The following is a 17,691-nucleotide window of genomic DNA, read 5'->3' on the forward strand; positions in this document are numbered from 1 at the left end:
TTGGGACCCAAGACAGTTTTTCACAACAAACTTGTTCTGTCAAGTGTTTTCTGGAAGTCTGTCTGTTGTCTTGTTTCTAATGATCTGTTTTCTTAACAGATGAAATAGCAAGTCTGTGACATTATCAACAGTTTTGCAGTTACCATACTGACAAACTGTACTGTTCACACACCAAACTTGTACAGGACCTTTGTTCAGCGCCTGAGAGCAATGGCAACGGCTAAGAGCAATGGCTAACATGCCTAAATATAATGGCTAAAGAAATCGATGTTACTTCTCCACAATAAAGGTCATTATCAATTTATATTGGTTTTCCTTAGTAAAAATAGACAGTCATGAATGTTTATATTGAAGTATAACATGGTTGGAGGTGATATTTTCAGTATGGAGACTGTCTCCAGGAGACACGTCGGGCACACTGCAGCTTCCGTTGTTAAGAGATGACCTCAGTAACGAAGGTGGATGAGCTCTACTGCGCCCTAGTGGTGGACACTGGCAGTGACAGCAGCTCATCTTCAAGGTCAGTTGTCACTGATGACTCACTGAAAATGTTTTTTTAGTTTTATTCCACCTGTGACAGCTCTGGGATTCTTCTGTTAGGATCAGATCAAGCTGTACAGCCCCTCCATGTTAACACAACGTAGTAGTCCATTATTATTGTATAAATACAGAGTAACCAACTTTGAAAAATCAGACAGCCCTTTAAGCTATTTATGCACTGTTAGACCTGCTTACCTACTTGCATCCAACAAAATCCCTAAAACACTTGATGTTAATCAGGGTTAGGCTGCTAAAATGAGACGATAACATGTTGACAGGAAAAGTTTTTTTATTAGAAACATCAGAAATAACACTGTTAGTCACAAGGCAGAAAGACAGAGAGAAGGCAGCATTCATACAGCCTTGAAAGTCTCCAACAGATCCTAAGATGCTACGCCCTAATACACTACACCCTAATACACTACACCCCAGCACCCAACACCTTCAGCCAACAGAACTGGATGCAAACTATGTCAGAGTTGTTCATGCTCTTGTGCGCTGCTGCAACAGTGCGTAGGATACTAAGGTGTAGAAGTGTGCTCGGTGCGGTAGGTTGTAGGGTATTATAAGGTGGTTTGGGACTTAAAGATATTGTTCATACAGCCCATCAGGCAGCCAGCAAGTCTGTACTATGAAGAGAATGTTAGTAAAACAGTCTGTATTTCTGCAGCCTGCTAGCATGTTCAGAACCACAATGAGAGAATCTGATATGGAGAACCTGCATCAATTAGACAGCAGCACGCACACACACACACACACACAATCAAATGTCGGAAAATAGCTGTGGCGTTCTGTGTGCAGAGGAGTGGAGCAGAGCACAGCCTATTCTACTGTGATCAGACCCAGCTCGACGATCTTCTCTGATCTATGAACCCCTCACTGCAGTTCCTCTGAACCCCTCACTGCAGTTCCTCTGAACCCCTCACTGCAGTTCCTCTGAACCCCTCACTGCAGTTCCTCTGAACCCCTCACTGCAGTTCCTCTGAACCCCTCACTGCAGTTCCTCTGAACCCCTCACTGCAGTTCCTCTGAACCCCTCACTGCAGTTCCTCTGAACCCCTCACTGCAGTTCCTCTGAACCCCTCACTGCAGTTCCTCTGAACCCCTCACGCAGTTCCTCTGCCTACAGACAACACCACTGGCATCCTCGACTACGGCTGCACACAGGACAGACACGCCTTCTCAGGTCGGTATACTTTTAAATAGAAACACACAGGGAAGGAACATGAGACACGGTATACACTTCTGGTGTTGTGCTGGAACTCCTACAAGAGCTATGGTCACATCAGAACATCCTCAGCCTACAAGGTTAGTGTTGACATGGTACATTGAGTGTAGCAGACTTTAAATCTTATTCAGTGGTCCTAGACCATACCTTGGCCGACGACCCATATTTCTTTATTAAAAATCGTATTCATAAACCTCTGTGGTGGTACAGAGGACCTTCTGAAGGCCCATCTCTGTACATATAATCATCTCTGCTGTACAAAGCTCTTAGGTGTTCAGTATAAAATGGCATAGAGGAAGAGGTTTGTCATTTTTGGTAGATGACGTTGCCGTGTATCATATGAACAGAGATACGGCGGTTTGTGTTCCAACTAAGCACTAACACAGACGGTTCTACAAGTGGGTAGACTACCAATAGGCAGCACTGCTGGATGCAGTTTTTATGATGTAATTGCTTAAACGCAGAGACCAAATCTATATGACATGCTCAACAGCAGCCCTGTCCGGAACAGCCTTCAATCTGGTTCACAGGTGAGATACGGCTACTTGGTTTATGTTGAAACGTCCTCTCACAGTGGCTCAAACAGATCACAAATCTGCTCATTTGATTGGCCTCAGCTGAAAGCTACTCCTCATTGGATGGTTAGCTGATCGATGACTACTGATTGGATGGCCGGGTCGCCAGACTACTATTAATTGGGTGGAGGTGTGGGGAGGGAGGGGGAAGGTAGGGGTGGTGGTGGTGGTAGGGGGCGTAGAGGATCAGGCAGCACTGGAGACAGCCAGCTTCTTCAGATGGTCCATGAAGACCTGTAGGCTGACATCATCAGTCAGGATAGGAGCACCTGACTCCTGGAGGAGAGAGAGAAATCCAGAAAGTACTGTATTTAGACACCTCTCTGACATGAGTAGATCTCTCTGGGTGTTTCTGGGTGTAAGGAGAGGAGGGAGGTCTTACCTGGCCCCAGGCATACATGTTGTTATGGGTTTGGGATGGGTTCACTTTGGAGAGCAGGAAACGAGCCTGCGGAACGAGACAAGAACGTTACCAATACAAGACTAGGTTAATTCCATTTACTGGAGACATCTACTGTGTGTGTGTGTGTGTACCTGGCTGCCTCCATGCTCTGTGTCTATGTAGCGGGGCATTGGGAAGCGCGTGTGTAGGAGCTCTTGCGCGTCGTCAACGGGAGCCTGCAGAAGGTGCCGGAAGTTCTCGTACTCTGGCATCTCCTGGTAGCCTGCCTTGCGCCACTGAGAGACCGTCTGAGAGCGAGGGGGGAAATGGGGGGTTAGGTAGGATCAGTAAAGACAAGTAAAGACAGGACACTCAAGATACAGGTAACCAAGGGAGAGAACCAAAACAAAAAAAGAAGCAAGGAAGAGAGACAGACGTAGAGAGAGAGAGAGAGAGGTGGGGGAGGGGTTGTAAAGAGCTGTCCAGATTGTCTGAGACAGCCCAATGACAAGTTCAGATAGGTTTTTATCACCACTTGAGTTCCAAGCCTAGGAATCTAATGGCCAATTTATGAACAAAATCAACTCGCATTTGATACTGTGAGTATTGGATTGGGGCACCGCAGACCACGTCTAGCACCTCCTGAACTTTCTTGAGGTCACAGGTATAAGACTGTCGTGCCGCGTGATTGGTTCTCTGTATGAAATGTTGTGAACGCTAGCTTAAGAGGGCAGTGGGAGCCCCTGGGACTGGACTCCCTGGACTGTTTGCTTGAGGCTTAGATAGACTCTCTCTCTCTCTCCCTCTCCCCTCTCTCTCCCCTCTCTCTCCTCTCTCTCTCTCTCTCTCTCTCTCCTCTCTCTCTCTCTCTCCTCTCTCTCTCTCTCTCTCTCTCTCTCTCTCTCTCTCTCTCTCTCCCCCCCCCCCTCTCCCTCTACCCACACGTTTCACAGGGACAACAGCGACCGATCTGCCTGAATCCAGGCCCAGAAAAGAAGAAGGGGAGGGTACTAACTCATATGAAGAGAGAGAGAGACATAGAAGAGAAAAGTAGAGAGAGAGATGTGTAGAAAGAAAGATGCAGATATATAAGGGAACACACACACTGATGTGAAGAAATAGGGTGGCGAGAGAGAGTGCGAGAGTGAGAGTGAGAGAGAAGACTGAAGGTACCTCTCCATGGTAGATGAGGATCTGGAAGAATGTATCCATGAGGAGAATTCTGTCTGGCAGGATGCTGCTGCTGTCTAGGAGGACTGGCTGGAGAGGAGGACAGGGGAGGAAGAGAGGGGAGGAGGAGAGGGGAGGAAGAGAGAGGAGGAGGAGATGAGAGGAGGACAGGGGAGGAGGAGATGAGAGGAAGAGAGGGGGACAGGGGAGGAGAGTGGAGGAGGAGATGAGAGAGAGAGAGAGAGAGAGAAAAGGTTAGTTTCAACCAAAAACATTAAAACAGGAGCACGCTCTGAATATTACATTCGTGCAACTGCTGAGGAGGATGTTGAGGTCGACGCAAGGAAATATGAGAAAAACTTCTTATTTATGTCGAAACCATCGCTTTCTTAAACCCCATGACAGCCGCCTAATTCTACTCAAATCAATAACGCTGCTTCCAATTAGAGCAGATTAGTGAGGCAGATTTGACAGATTAAAAAGGGCGGTGCGGTCTAATCCCTGGAGCGGAGGGATCAACCTGAACAGTAACAGATTAGATCCAGTTCACTCACAAGGAGGAGGGCATCTCAAGCGCACAACCAAGGTGAGAGAGCACACCTTACAAAAGACCAACACTGGGTCTTTACAAGTTATAACACATCAGGTGACCTTACAAACAACAACAACCACCATGGCAGTTTGTCGATGAGCTTCTATCTGCTAATTAAGTCTGCTCCTTGTTTTTGCAGAGTCATTCAGCGGACACAGGAGCAACAGAGAGACGTCAGTTATTGTTCCTGCATGCCACCATCTGTTTTGTGATAAAGGAGCAGGTATTCTGACTGGGTTTAAAGCCCCGGCTAGCTCCAGTGGAAACACACAAGTCTTCTAATCAGAAAAGCAAACAGCTGCGCCTCTCAGTCTCCTGGCTACACCAGGCCAGGCCAGGCCAGGCTAGATGGTCAAGCACCAGCCTCTCCACAGCAGACAGTGTATAGCAACACGTACACACACACCGCAAACAGCGGGTGCTGTGAGGAGAGAGCACTTCTGTTATCGGAGTTGGTACCTGAGAGAACCGAGCAGCCAGCCTTAGCTAGGAACAGGCGCTGTGTGGAGACGACTGACTGACACACACACACACACACACACACGGCCTGCCAGAGAGTGGAGGGAGGGGTAGGTCAAGAAGGAGCAAGAGAACTACTGAGACGGAGATGAAGGGATGAACAGAGACAGAGAGAGATTTAGAGAAAGATGGAGAAATTGAGGCTTTGATCTTTATTACAACTAGAGAGAAAAAGAGAAAAAAAAGTTGTTGATGGTTCCAGTTTGGAGAGAAGCTAAGAAATGACTCTCTTTAAACAACATAACAGGAGTTCATCCCAAGAGCTGATCTCTTTGTGCTATGTGAGTGTGTGTGTGAGTGTGTGTGTGAGTGTGTGTGCGTGTGTGTTTACTTCAGGCGGCCCGTTGAAGGAGTAGGCGTAGAGGATGGGCTGGATCATGATGAGAGACTGGGTCTGGTCCTGCCTCATGAACTGGTGGCGGTAGTAGGAAGACTCATCAGGACTGTTGTTGAACACTTGGAGGAAGGGAGACCTTCTCAGGTGGAACATGAACTGGGGATGGAAGCACAGATGGGTCATTGTGTGCGTCTGGCAGGAATGTTATGGTAAAAACACTATGTAACAGCAATCCACACAGCAATCTAGAGGATTCCACATAATTATGGTCATATCTATTGATATGTTATCTTCAACAAGTATTTGCAAAAGGTCTCAAAGGCCTCTTTTTTTGGACAAAAGTAAAGGGTATATGCAATCCAGCTGTGTCAGAAGAGACAGAGCCTCTAGAGAGACCTACCTGAGGGTAGAGGGAGAAGGTTTCTGAGAAGCGGAAGGAATTGGGGTCATCTTTGTGGTAATCTCCAAACTTCTGACACTGGAACACAGAGAAATCGAATTTATTCAAACCTGCTAATGTAGAGGCGCTCTTGGTGTGAAACGGTGTCCTAAGGAGGGTGAGAAACCGCAAATGGACTTTTTCACAGGGAAAAAACAGGAACACAGTGTGCGTGCGTGTGTGTCTCCTACCAGGCGGATGAGCTGTCGGTCCAGCCAGCGTAGAACGTCAGGGCCCTCCTCTGTCTCTGCCCGGTACACTGCCAACCTCGCCATCAAGATGGCCGCCGCCTCCTGGTCGAAGGACGCAGCGATGTTCTGGATCTGGGTATTGGCATCGGCCCAACTGGAGGAGCAAGGGAGGGAGGTTAAAGAGAGGAGAGAGACAGACAGACAGAGACAGACAGACAGAGAGAGACAGAGACAGACAGACAGACAGAGACAGAGAGACAGAGAGAGAGACAGTGAAAGAGACAGAGAGAGAGACAGATTTCGATGTTTGGACAAAGAGGAAGAGAGAGGGAAGGAAATGGGATTAGGAAGGTAAAGGAGTAGAAGAGAGGGAGATTGGGAGGAAGGGAAAAGTAAAATTGAGAAAAAGAAAAAAAAGGTTAGAGGGGTGAGAGACACAGACAACATCTTTATCATCAGCAGGGAAACACAGGCTGCTACTCCTGCATAAATATTGCATAACATTCAGTGGATGTTTGTTGAGTGCCCATTAAACGACAACTGTGCCTCAGTTCGATGGATTTTAACGTAGCATTAAAACTCCCAGAGTCCTTCTTACCTAAGAAGCGTGTTAACTGAAGAATTCTGACAGAGCCCTTTACTTCTGCTATCACTGTTCTCATCTAGATCCATGTCCTCTGGCCCTCGTCACATGCTGAGCATGCAGAAACACACTTTTCATCAGGGAGAATGAACATCTCGCCATCAGCACATATCATGCTGCTCACTGGGTGCCCATCTACCAAGGATACAACAATCTATCTCCAGTAGCATCTTCTGAAAGACGCCTAGTCTGTAAATGTCTGGCTACGGTATGTTATCCCGTCCAGCTAACATGATCCTAAGCTAGACAGCCGCTCAGTCTCTGTCATGTTGTGTGAAGATGATCTCCTTCTTAAATCTTTCTGATATTAACAGACACGCGGACGGCTCGACTCTCCCTCCTCGCCACCATGCTGCCATGGAAACAGGATTAACTCACAGATACACAGTAAGTGGAGATCAACAGTCAGTTCTGTGATTGGAACAGTGGATTGTTTGTTTATCTACAGTGTACCGTTTGTTATTTTGCCTACATAGATGCACAGTCGGACAGAAAACTTTATACAAACATATTATGTAACCATGTCTGTTCCCCTGTCATTCTGAGAGTTCTGTAGCTCTGATAAATGTATGGCGATTCAGCTTTGATTTAATATTTTATTTATTTTATTCCTCACGTGTTGTCCTTTGGATGTAAGGTCAGTGTTCCATTTCAGATAAGATTTGTATGAAAAGGAACAGTTAAGTCCCAGGAGAGAGGGATGGAGAGGGGGAAAGGAGTGATGAGGCGGAGTGACGAGGAGACAAGGAGCCAGAATGAGGAGAGCAGAGGGAGAAGGGAGAGGGGGCGGGACTTACTTCCTGGCGACAGTGGTGACCCGGATGCGCTTCTGTCCGCTCGAGTGCTGGTACTGGGTGACAAACTGGATGGAGCCACGCCCTCCCTGGGGGATGGGAGCGTTGTGCTGGGACAGGAAGACCACACACAGGGTCAGACAGTGCAGAGTAACTGGAGTTACACACATCATACACACTCCCCCTTCTGGTAGTTCTGGGGATAGCAGCACAGTCTACAGGCTTAGGAGGACTGCACTGTAACACAACTGAAGGATGGTTAGCCTCACGCCAACCCATTGAAGTGAAGGAAGAATGGATATCAGAATGAGGTCTGAGAGGAGGACAAAGTGTCCTGGGGAGATTCCCCTTTGACCCTGAGGTTATGTGGAGGGAAGGGGTAGAGGACATTTACATGTATGCATTTAGCAGATGCATCTGTCCAAAGCGACTGCCAAAAGAGAACTTTACAAATGTGCATAGGTCACTGATCATAACAACGAGATACCCCCAAACATTGCGGGAAGCCAAAACAAGAAGCATACATTGTGAAAATGAAATAAGTCCCAAAGGGAAGAACCATAAGAGCATGTAGTAGTTAAACGAGTTACAATTAAACATGAACCTCAAAAGTGCAAGGGTGTACCTGTGGAAAAAAACAAAAGAGTATGTAAAGATGTTCAGAGAATTCAGAGAAAACAAACGCCTACAGTGATTTGCGTGAGCTGGCAGTTGAGACAGACGGGCTGTGCTAAGGTCAGCTCTAGCCACGGGCATCACACTCACTAGAACACTAGCAGGCAACACCACATGTTCAGCTTCACACAAAGAAGAAGTCATAGACTCGGATCAGATCCTCAACTCGGCAGGAAAATAACATCAAAAGAGGGAGGAGAAAGAAAAGATTATTTCGAGGGGGATTGGGGTTGTTAAGAGAAGACGTGCTAGCCCAGGCACATCCGACACTAAATCAATCAGAGAAGTAAAGCCACTGAGAAGCTCCCCGCCCCTGCTTGTGTATATTTACACAGAGGCGTTATAAAGGTCACCATGAACACCAACGACCCAGCTATGGGTTTGACACAGCCAGGATTCAGTTCTCTGCCCCATCATTCAAAACTGGGCTTGGTCACGACAAAGGACTGCTGACCTCACAGCCTGTGGAGGGAAAAACAAGATTCAAACGCCAGATAATTAGAGTGATGAGACGGGGTTTAGGAGGGCAGAGAGGAGGTTATTAATGATGCGTCAGGCTTAGTGGGAATTAGACACAGGCTACGAGCCAATTACCCCACCATCCCTCTCCAACCAAATGGTTCATTAAGACAGCAGCAGCCATTACAGGCACACAGAGGATATTGGATCTCAAGCGCGTGTTGACTTTACACCAAGCAGTGGTTGTTACAGCCTCTCACATGCATGTGTATCCACACACACACACACACACACACACAAACACTCCTCCTCTTTGTGTTTGTCTTACTGTACTCTCCCCACCATTAAAGTGAGAATGCATGTTTCTGTTCTCATGGCTGCTAGGTGAATGGGAAGGCAGGCCCATTATTGCTGTTGTGTGAGTGAGGAACTGAGGCACTGAGACAGGAGACCATGTCCAGCTCTGTGCCAGAGCCGTGAACAAGAGAGAACAACACCTCCCAGTCTCCTCATCTCGCCCGACCACTGTCAGACACGACAGGAATACTTTAGCTTTATCACACTTTGGACTCTTAACTTTCCGCTAGCAAAAGTTGAGAACAACCACAAAGGCTTGCAAGAGGAACTTGTCGGCCTGCGATTTGTGAATGTGCATTTCTGTTTCTTTTCCTTCCCTCCTTGTCAGGGCTGTGGTTGTGTGTCTGTGTGCCTGAGCACAAACTGAACCCCTCCTCCTCCAAGGATACACAGCGGGAGACCGACACATCTGCCCTAACAACGGCTTCCCCGAGGAACCCTCGCCCCCGACACACCGTCTCAGGTAACGTGAGCGCCAACGTCACGTTAGCTACCTGCTGACTGGACCGAGGGGCGGGCTGGAGCCGACACAGCCAGGGAGAGGGGCTAGCTGGCAGGGGGAGAGGCCAGGAGTGAATGGGCTGGCTCTAACCAGGGAGGGGCAAAGGGAGGATCAGCACTGTGGGTGGTCCGTCGACGCTGGCGCTGAACGCTCAGACCAACATGGGGATGTGCTGTGTAGGTCCTTCGCTGCAGAGCAGTTCGCTGGGAATGGGATGAACTGCACAGGTGTTTCAGCTGGTGAATCTGCTTATTCATGGGGGAAATCGTCCCTGGTCGGTCGTTACAGCGTAAGGGATTAGACAGCCGTAGCCATGTCAGATAAGAGCATGTCCAACAGCATCGTAGTAAGCCTCCCAGCACGCTGACAACCAGGATATCAGGCTAGCGGGTTAGCAGTGTACCAGGATGGAGGAGGCTGTGTCCCTGCTCTACGCAGCCCTGATGGTGCTCTCCAGCCTGGGCTCCATCTGCGGCAACCTGCTCCTCCTCCTGGTTCTCCTCCTCAACAAGGAGCTCCAGACAGACACCTGGGGCCTGACTCTGAGCTTCAGCCTCAGCGACCTGGCCCTGGGCCTCTCCACCATCCCCTTTGGGGCCCACAACAGCCTGTTCCGCCCCGACGGCTACCCGGACGACGGAGCCCTCTGCCAGGGCAGCGGCTTCCTCTACCTCCTGCTGCAGCTGGCCTCCATCCACTCCCTCACCTGGGCCACCATCGACAAGTTCACGGAGATCTGCTTTGCGCTGAGTTACGCCTCCATCTGCTCTCTCCGTCGAACCAGACTGGTGCTGGTCCTGGTCTGGTTCTACTGCCTGCTCAACGCTGCCCTGCCACTCCTGGGCTTCGGCAGGTAAGGGTGTGTGTGTTGTGTGTTTCCAAAGACGTACAAGTGTGTTTTCTTTTCTTTCCACGGAGCTTGTGTCGTAGCAAGAGTATGTCTGTGTGTATGTGTAGCGAGTCCGTTTCATCAGCACTGCCTATAAAGTATCAGGAAACATTCAAACACAAGTCTCATTTGCTTTCTCTGTTCCATCTGTTTAAAAAGTCGTTCAACGTTCAGTAAGGATGTTGGCAGCAACATCCGCACATATTTACATTCCAACTCTGTGTCTTGTCTTGTGCAGGTACAGCTACAGCAAGACCAGGTTCATCTGCGCGCCCAGCTTTGAGCACTCCAACCAGGGCTTTAACATGCTCTTCATAGTGGTGGGGATCATTGCCCCCACGCTCATCATGTGCTCCCTCTATGGTTACATCGTCTACATCGCCAGGAAGCAGGTCCGCAGGGGCACGTTCGTCTGCAACGACCAGCACTGCTTCTACGTACCGGCTAACACCTATTTCAAGAGTTCCATCGTCATGGTGGCAACTTCAGGTGAGTCCTGACTGTTGCATAACGGCTGTTGACCTTTTGAACACTGCCGAGGTCTAAGCCATGGTTTGTGGCCGTTGCTGTTTGCAAACAAGAGAATCAGGAAATAATGCCTTGGTGCAAAGACAGAGATAAGGAGCTATATCCACGCGACAGTAAACAATATCAGAAGACCAGATAGAAAGACGCATACCGTACTCTGGGACGACACAAAGGCAAAACCTCCCATAAGGTTAAACGCAATCTGCCTCGAATATATCTGTCAAGTCGCTTTGTCGTGAAACGCACCCATTGGTGACTATTTATGAGGTTCCCTCATAGATAGTTCCTGTTCCCCTGACTGTTCCTCTTCCTCTGTGACCTCATGCCCTGTTCCTCTTCCTCCTCTTCTCTGGTCAGTGTGTCTGTTGGTGTGCTGGCTGCCCTACATCTGCCTGTGCTTCTATGAGACCTTCTCAGGCAGGGAGGGTCCCGAGACGGCCTCTGCCCTGGCCACCTGGCTGGTCCTCTTCACCGCAACCCTCAACCCCTGGATCAACTCCATGACGCAGGCGTGAGTGATACACGCCACACAAAGCACTCAGCTGCACTGTTGTCTAATCCTTCAGGAATTGACATTTGGACTGAGGTTTCCATGCAGACTCTATCTTTGCTACCACTAAGAAACCAAAGATATATCCAATCACTTGTTCTGTTCCCTGGAATTGCTCAAGACTACGTTTCTTTGGTAGAGCAATCATAATCAGTTTCACACAGTGATGGGTTGTGAATTCATTCAAATCCATGATCTTGACTAAGTAATAAGATTCAGTGCCGGTCCTTCCTATAGGCGACATAGGCAGCCGCCTAGGGCGGCAATTTCCCAAGTGCACCCATTTAAATTAACCTCCCGCTTGTGTTTCAAACGCACTACCAGCAGAGGGCACCAATTGCATCATAAGTCCGTGTTGTGGTTGATTATTGTGGGGGAGGGGGGCACTCACCCCGGTTTGTGCCCCGGGGGGGTGGGGGGGCGGTGTAGGTAAACCTTGCCTAGGGCACAGAATGTGCTAGGACCAGCACTGATAAACCTGACTAATCAAGTTACTAAATTGCCTGGAAACCAGGCTTTTCACAAATTTGATAAAGCAGCAGTTATATTGGAATTTCCAGCAAACCTCCTTCTAGAATCTGTTCTGATTGATTATGAAGTCATCATGAGAGTACACTGTCGATCGGACTCTGGGGTTGTTAGAGGAAAGCATGAATTATTAGTCTCTCCCTCGGTCCCCTACTTTAATCTCCCTCCCCCCCCCCCCTCCCTGCCCTCAGGAGGTACAGGGCCGCCCTTAGGAGAAGCCTGGCTAAGCTGCATCAGGCACTCCAGTGCCAAAAGAAGACCTCCCGTCCTCAGAGCAGCGCGCTGCACCTGGAGGTGGTCACCAGCAGGCCCAAGACCTCCTTAGAGGGACCACCACCGTCTGAGAACGAGGCCATGACGCCTCAGACCGGGCCAGGGTCTCACACCAGGGGGACGAGTCACCCAGACGCGGACGGCGAGTCTCCCACGCCCCGTCCCTGCCACATAGTGGAGGTGAATGAGGACGGGGACACTGAGGGGAGCGAGGACAGAGATGGGGCCAGGGACTCGACGACCCAGCCTCACAGTCCAACAGTGGAGATACCTGGACACACAGACACAGAGGCAGTGCCCACACACAGGACTGTTGCTCAGCACAGGAACACACCATAGACCCAACCCTGAGAGGGACTTTCCCTGAGCCCTGATGGACCACGGAGGATCTACTACTGAAGACTAATCCCATTCTAATCCCACTGAGAGAGCTCCTCAAACCAACAGGCTCCATGTGGCTCTTCCTGTTTGGATTTTTGGGTAGTTTCAATTCCCATACTGTTCTTAATGTTCGAGGCAAGGTTCTAAACGTTTATAAGTTAATAAAAATGAAGGCTTCTATAATTTCATCTTAAAAAAAAAAAAAGACTTCTCTGTGGCATCTTTGGTCATTTTGATCACTTGTTGGCATCCGTTCTCATTTCCCTGACAAGGGCGCCACCTGGTGGTGGAGCGACACAAACACAGCTCAGGTAGCAGGTCACATGTGGTATAGGTCTGGGTTAGTGGCAATTAAGACTTGGCTTTATGACTTCCTATTTTCATATCATCCATGTAACAATACTACTTCGCTATCTGGCAATAACAAACTGCAACGCCATACTCAGCTCAACAGGGCTCTGCAGCTAGGGACTGGCTACTGGGAGAGTCGACTTTCCAGTTGTTGCATGCCTGCACAGCAGGAGGGCACACACGTGTTGACACGAAACTGTCCTGGCGCATCAGATACTCTACTGAATAACAGGTTTAGCAGCTGTGTGCGTGTGTGCCATGGCTGAACAACAGGTTGAACAAGTGTGTTCGTGTGTGCATCAGAACTACCTGATTGACCACCTCGAAGTAGAGGGCCAGCGTGGTGTTGTGGTCTAGGCCGCAGATCTTCCACTGGCACGTTCCTCCGGTTCCTATCTCCTGTGAAGGCACGCGAGGCTTCAGACACAGCTACCTGGCAGAATGTCACACGGCTCTGTGACGAAAACGATGTCAACAAGTGTGTAGGACGACACTCACGTTCTCAGAGACGCAGGGTCCTTTGGCGTTGAGGGAGACACAGGGGCCGATGGCTCCAGACACCTTGAGCTCTCTGGAGGTCTGAGAGGAGCAGGAGGAAAGACATGAGATAAATCCCACCAACAATCTCCACTCTCATTCCTACGGGTCAACGTAAGACCAAGACATCTAACACCCCAGACAGTTATGGTCTAACCAGGGTAGAGATCAAGTTTACCCCAATGAGTCAGATAAACGAAAGACACAAGGTCCCAGTTCCAGCTTGGTGATCTGGTGGAGGCATTGTAGTGACTGAGAAGACCTGAGAGACTCTACCTTGATCTCCAGTGTTCCAGCAAAAGCCATCTTAAAAGAGCCCTGTACATCTTTGTTGAAGACCCTCTGGAAGGTCTGCTTGAATAGAGACGTGTTGAAGGAGTCTGCCATCACCATGTAGCCTCTGGACACAAAAACACATGTGATTGGTTGACTCACGATTTTCCGGCTCTGTGATTGGTGTGAAAGCCTGGGAGCAGGGGCCTTACCCGGTGTGATTGGAGCAGCACTTCATCTCCAGCAGACCCGACTGGTCCAGGGCACAGGCGTAGATGTCCATGATGTGTCCGTTGGTGGAAGCTCTGTTAGCCAGCGCTTCATAGTGCTGGAACACACAGGGACAGTGCTTAGAGTGCTGCCCTCACTGTGAACAGCCCTTACTTCTAGATCAGCATGGATGACTAAGAGCTAACCGCAACCTGTCGAAAATCATTCACCTTCCCAGTTCTGACCAGGAAGTGATTGACAGTTGGGTGTAGGCAGATGATGCAGATGATGTTTATCGGTGTGACTCTCTCTGAGGCTCACCTTGGTGGCCTTCTTCATGAACTTGGCGTTGTCCTTTTCAATGTCGTGCCAGGAGCGGATGGGCGTCTTCAGCTCGTCCCCCACCACCATGCCAGGGCCCTGGGTGGCCGGGCCGCCGATGAACGTCATGATCCTCGCCCCCGTGTTAGGGAACGTACACTAGGGTCAGGAAGCAGGAAGGGGGGGGGGGGGGGAGTGGAGATGGGTTTGAGGGGAAGAGAAATAAGGAGAAAGGAAAAAACACTGTTTCGACAAGACTCCCAAGACCCTACAACTCCACAACCATTGGTCTTATCCCAGCACTGACCCACTGGAGTCTGGTACTACCAAACAGGCTACAGTGTCAAGACCAGTCTTTACCTTAGCTTTCCCTCAAGCCTCAGTCACCCTCAGCCCTAGCCCTTACCCCGCCTAATCCCCAAGCAGGCTAAACCCAACCCCCAGACTAGGTCTTACCTCCAGCAGGCCCACAGCGATGGACATGGCCACCCCCAGGGAGCGGAGGGGCCTCTTTCCCTGGGTGACGGGCCAGGGGTCTCTCTGCAGCTCCCCCAGCAGGTCAGTCAGGTTCATGTCAACCTTCTGCACTGGCTGCAGGAACCTGGGAACAGCATCACAACATATGTATGAGAGAGAGAGAGAGAGAGAGAGAGAGAGAGAGAGAGAGAGAGAGAGAGAGAGAGAACTGTACCTGTTAGAGAGAGGCTGTGGTGGGCCCTGGGGCCCCCGTCCAGCCTGGGCAGCAGTGGGCTTGGTCAGACCCAGCATCTCCTACACAACAACACCAGGTGTTAAGAGTTCAGCAAACACATTCGGAGGTAGTCCAGCTGGTCCAGCCGTCATAACCTTCCACATTCCATCCTCGATCCGTCTATCACTCCGTCTGTCTGGGAACTCACTTGAAGTTGCTTGGCATTGAGGTCTTTGGTGCCCCTGAAGACGTAGCTTTTGGAGATGCCCTCGCAGCCCAGCTCATGAACCTGGATCATGCGTCCAAAGGTGATGAGCCCCACCAGGGCAGTAGGGGGCAGCAGAGACAGTGACATCTGCAGAGACTCCTTCAGGGCCTGCAGGTCCTCGTCCTCCATGCAGGTGTCGACCACGTAGAGGAACACCAGAGGCATCTGAGGACCTCTCTGGAGGAAAGCAATTACAAACAGAGCGCTGCTGTGAATGTATAAATAGTCGGAATTGGATTTGTGTTGCTTCCACGTCCGCCAGACAAAGGGCTTAACTGAAGTACGTAGCTATACCTGGACCACATATTCAATGGTGGAAAACTGGGGCAGCAGCTCTGCTGGTTGGTTCACCTCTGTGATCCCTGCATAGGTGGGTGGGAACTACAGGAATGAACACACGAATAGAACATGAATAAGGACTATAAGTCTAAAGCCACATCATGAGAACATGAATAGACCACACCTGAGTTGCAGCTCCCGGTGTAGTTACAGTATTGTACAAGGTATGTCATCAGCCAAAGTCCCCTATGCACCTACCTGGTTTCTCTGGTAACAGAAGTTGCAAGCCCACAGCTTGGCTCTGTAATCCACTTGGCTGGGTGACAGAGGAAAGGAATGTTTATTATGAGGAGGGGAGGAGGGAGATTTCCACAGAATATTTGCATCTAATTGTGTTAGTGTACAATCTCACAATCTAGAGCTAACATCCAGACATTCAAGAACAGTAGATATTTGCATGAACCGCTCTTTCAAAGACGAGCCTTGTTTGTCAACATAGCCTACATACCAGAGAGGGTTGAGAACAGCGCGACAGGTAGCCCGGCTGCAGAGCACTGGTTCGTACTGGATGGGGGGCAGGTCTGGACGCTCCTTCAGGGGGGTGAAGAGCGAGGCAACGGGGACCACCATGCGTGTGGCCTCGAGGCGGCTGGAGGGCCACACGTTCCAGCTGAAACGTGTCCCGTCACAATCCTCGTTCTGCTGGATGTACTCTGGGAAGGTCGCCATGGCACCCTTGGAGAACTACAGACTGGGAAAAGGGGTGCTGGGTTTAAGGAGTGTAGGTAGGCATTTGACAACTCTCTCTTGCCTTCTGATGCAGGTACTGCCTCAGATGTTGGCATACTGCCTACATATAAGAAGAATGGAACAGAGTTTCACTGACTTTAAATGTAAAATGAGTCATACAAAAAACTAAACACGTATTGCACTTTATAATTGCTTAAGACCCAAGTCCACAATCTATTTATTATGGCCAATAGGCTTCGAGTGCGTTGATTTGTTCCTTATCCTGACATGAACTACTACTTTTGGACTTTGGACATAAAGTTACAATTATTTTCCGTCAGAGGCCATCCGCAACGTATGATAGCATTAAAGATGTAGAAACAACACGCCCAATGAACCAATTCACATAGCAAGCTGAAGGCTAACCTATGGTTTAACTAACTGGCTGCGACACAAGTGAATCAAAGCTCAACCAAAGATGAAGTTGTGGCTCAAACCAACACCCGGACATTACATTAACTTTACATTTTGTAAATGCATTCAAAAGAATAATATATATATATATATATATATATATATATATATATATATATATATATATATATTTCACAATTATATAGGCTCTAAAATGAGTAGCTCTGACCTCAATAGCAACTTTAAAAGTGTCTTTAAATGGTCAGTATTCTGCCAACTACACCATTTTCACAAGCTAGAATTATTCTGCTGTAATTTCTCAAGTACAATATTGTCTTTCATTGCCTGGGATCGGTCAATTAAATGATTAAAGAAACTGAGTGGAAAGCCACAGTATGTAACCGATCAATCCACAACTGTGAGACATATTTAAGGCATAACATGTTTAGCCAACTGGTTTGCTAATAACACAATCCAAAGCAAGTATTCAATTACTTTTATAATCTCGCCATTGTGAAATCGTAATCTCCTCAAGTCGACAAACTTCCAACACTGTTGCTTTCTAAATAAAAATTGCTTTAACGCCAGCTAACGTTAGCTAGCTAGTAGCGTAGATGCTAACCCACCGGCAAATGTTGCCAGCCTGTCAAAACGCTTTCATAGCACTAACCGCCAAACTTGTTACTTAAACTATCAAACTATCACAATGGGAATCATAGGCATCTGTGGATTCAAATGTCTCAAACATAAGTTTCATTGAATATGCAATACAAGTACAGGCACAGTTGACATATTTACCTGGTTTTCAGACTGGTTCCACACTGGTACTAGCGACAGTGAACAGCGCCTCACACAAGCGCAGCTAGCTAGACTAGCTTTCTGTCAACGTAGCAAACAACATGGCTGCGCAAGGCAATGCCACGTCGAGAGGCGTGTCCTATCCTGAATCCTACCCAAAATAGTTTTTAGGTTAAATCCGAAATTCACCAACTCACCAGCTACATCTTTTCTATTTTAAACTTTTCCAAAAAATGTTTTACTCTGGTTCACAGTGTAGCAGCTTGAC

The 17,691-nt window shown here is 48.7% G+C and overlaps 2 protein-coding genes across 2 annotated transcripts; one reads left to right on the forward strand and one right to left on the reverse strand.

The window, feature by feature from the left end:
* Nucleotides 1-811: 811 nt before the first annotated feature.
* sec23a (Sec23 homolog A, coat complex II component) lies at nucleotides 812-17,567 on the reverse strand. Its single transcript, XM_084678689.1, has 20 exons — nucleotides 17,424-17,567; nucleotides 15,991-16,233; nucleotides 15,741-15,798; nucleotides 15,498-15,584; nucleotides 15,144-15,380; nucleotides 14,936-15,015; nucleotides 14,701-14,845; nucleotides 14,245-14,403; nucleotides 13,926-14,041; nucleotides 13,717-13,840; nucleotides 13,402-13,482; nucleotides 13,213-13,302; nucleotides 7,414-7,520; nucleotides 5,974-6,127; nucleotides 5,744-5,821; nucleotides 5,338-5,499; nucleotides 3,899-3,985; nucleotides 2,878-3,033; nucleotides 2,726-2,791; nucleotides 812-2,619 (listed from the first exon to the last, which is right to left on the reverse strand). Exons 2-20 carry the CDS (start codon nucleotides 16,209-16,211, stop codon nucleotides 2,530-2,532), a joined length of 2,298 nt encoding a protein of 765 aa, XP_084534815.1. The 5' UTR covers nucleotides 16,212-16,233; nucleotides 17,424-17,567; the 3' UTR covers nucleotides 812-2,529.
* Nucleotides 9,637-12,719, forward strand: LOC146299983 (adenosine receptor A3). The gene is made up of 4 exons (XM_084678700.1): nucleotides 9,637-10,256; nucleotides 10,531-10,781; nucleotides 11,178-11,331; nucleotides 12,090-12,719. Exons 1-4 carry the CDS (start codon nucleotides 9,811-9,813, stop codon nucleotides 12,508-12,510), a joined length of 1,272 nt encoding a protein of 423 aa, XP_084534826.1. The 5' UTR covers nucleotides 9,637-9,810; the 3' UTR covers nucleotides 12,511-12,719.
* Nucleotides 17,568-17,691: the final 124 nt, after the last annotated feature.

This window comes from Hypomesus nipponensis, chromosome 3, assembly GCF_054491055.1.
Source record: "Hypomesus nipponensis isolate SF chromosome 3, ASM5449105v1, whole genome shotgun sequence".
In the NCBI taxonomy this organism is placed as follows: domain Eukaryota; kingdom Metazoa; phylum Chordata; class Actinopteri; order Osmeriformes; family Osmeridae; genus Hypomesus; species Hypomesus nipponensis.

What these genes read in the sequence shown, in the direction of transcription:
- LOC146299983 (XM_084678700.1), top strand. Translation starts at nt 9,811, where the DNA reads ATGGAGGAGGCTGTGTCCCTGCTCTACGCAGCCCTGATGGTGCTCTCC. An exon ending in CCACTCCTGGGCTTCGGCAG is followed by an intron (nt 10,257 to 10,530) that starts GTAAGGGTGTGT and finishes TGTCTTGTGCAG; the next exon opens with GTACAGCTACAGCAAGACCA. An exon ending in ATCAACTCCATGACGCAGGC is followed by an intron (nt 11,332 to 12,089) that starts GTGAGTGATACA and finishes CCCTGCCCTCAG; the next exon opens with GAGGTACAGGGCCGCCCTTA.
- sec23a (XM_084678689.1), bottom strand. Translation starts at nt 16,211, where the DNA reads ATGGCGACCTTCCCAGAGTACATCCAGCAGAACGAGGATTGTGACGGG. An exon ending in CCTTCAACGGGCCGCCTGAA is followed by an intron (nt 3,986 to 5,337) that starts GTAAACACACAC and finishes CCTCCTCTCCAG; the next exon opens with CCAGTCCTCCTAGACAGCAG. An exon ending in TCCTCATCTACCATGGAGAG is followed by an intron (nt 3,034 to 3,898) that starts GTACCTTCAGTC and finishes CCTCGCTCTCAG; the next exon opens with ACGGTCTCTCAGTGGCGCAA.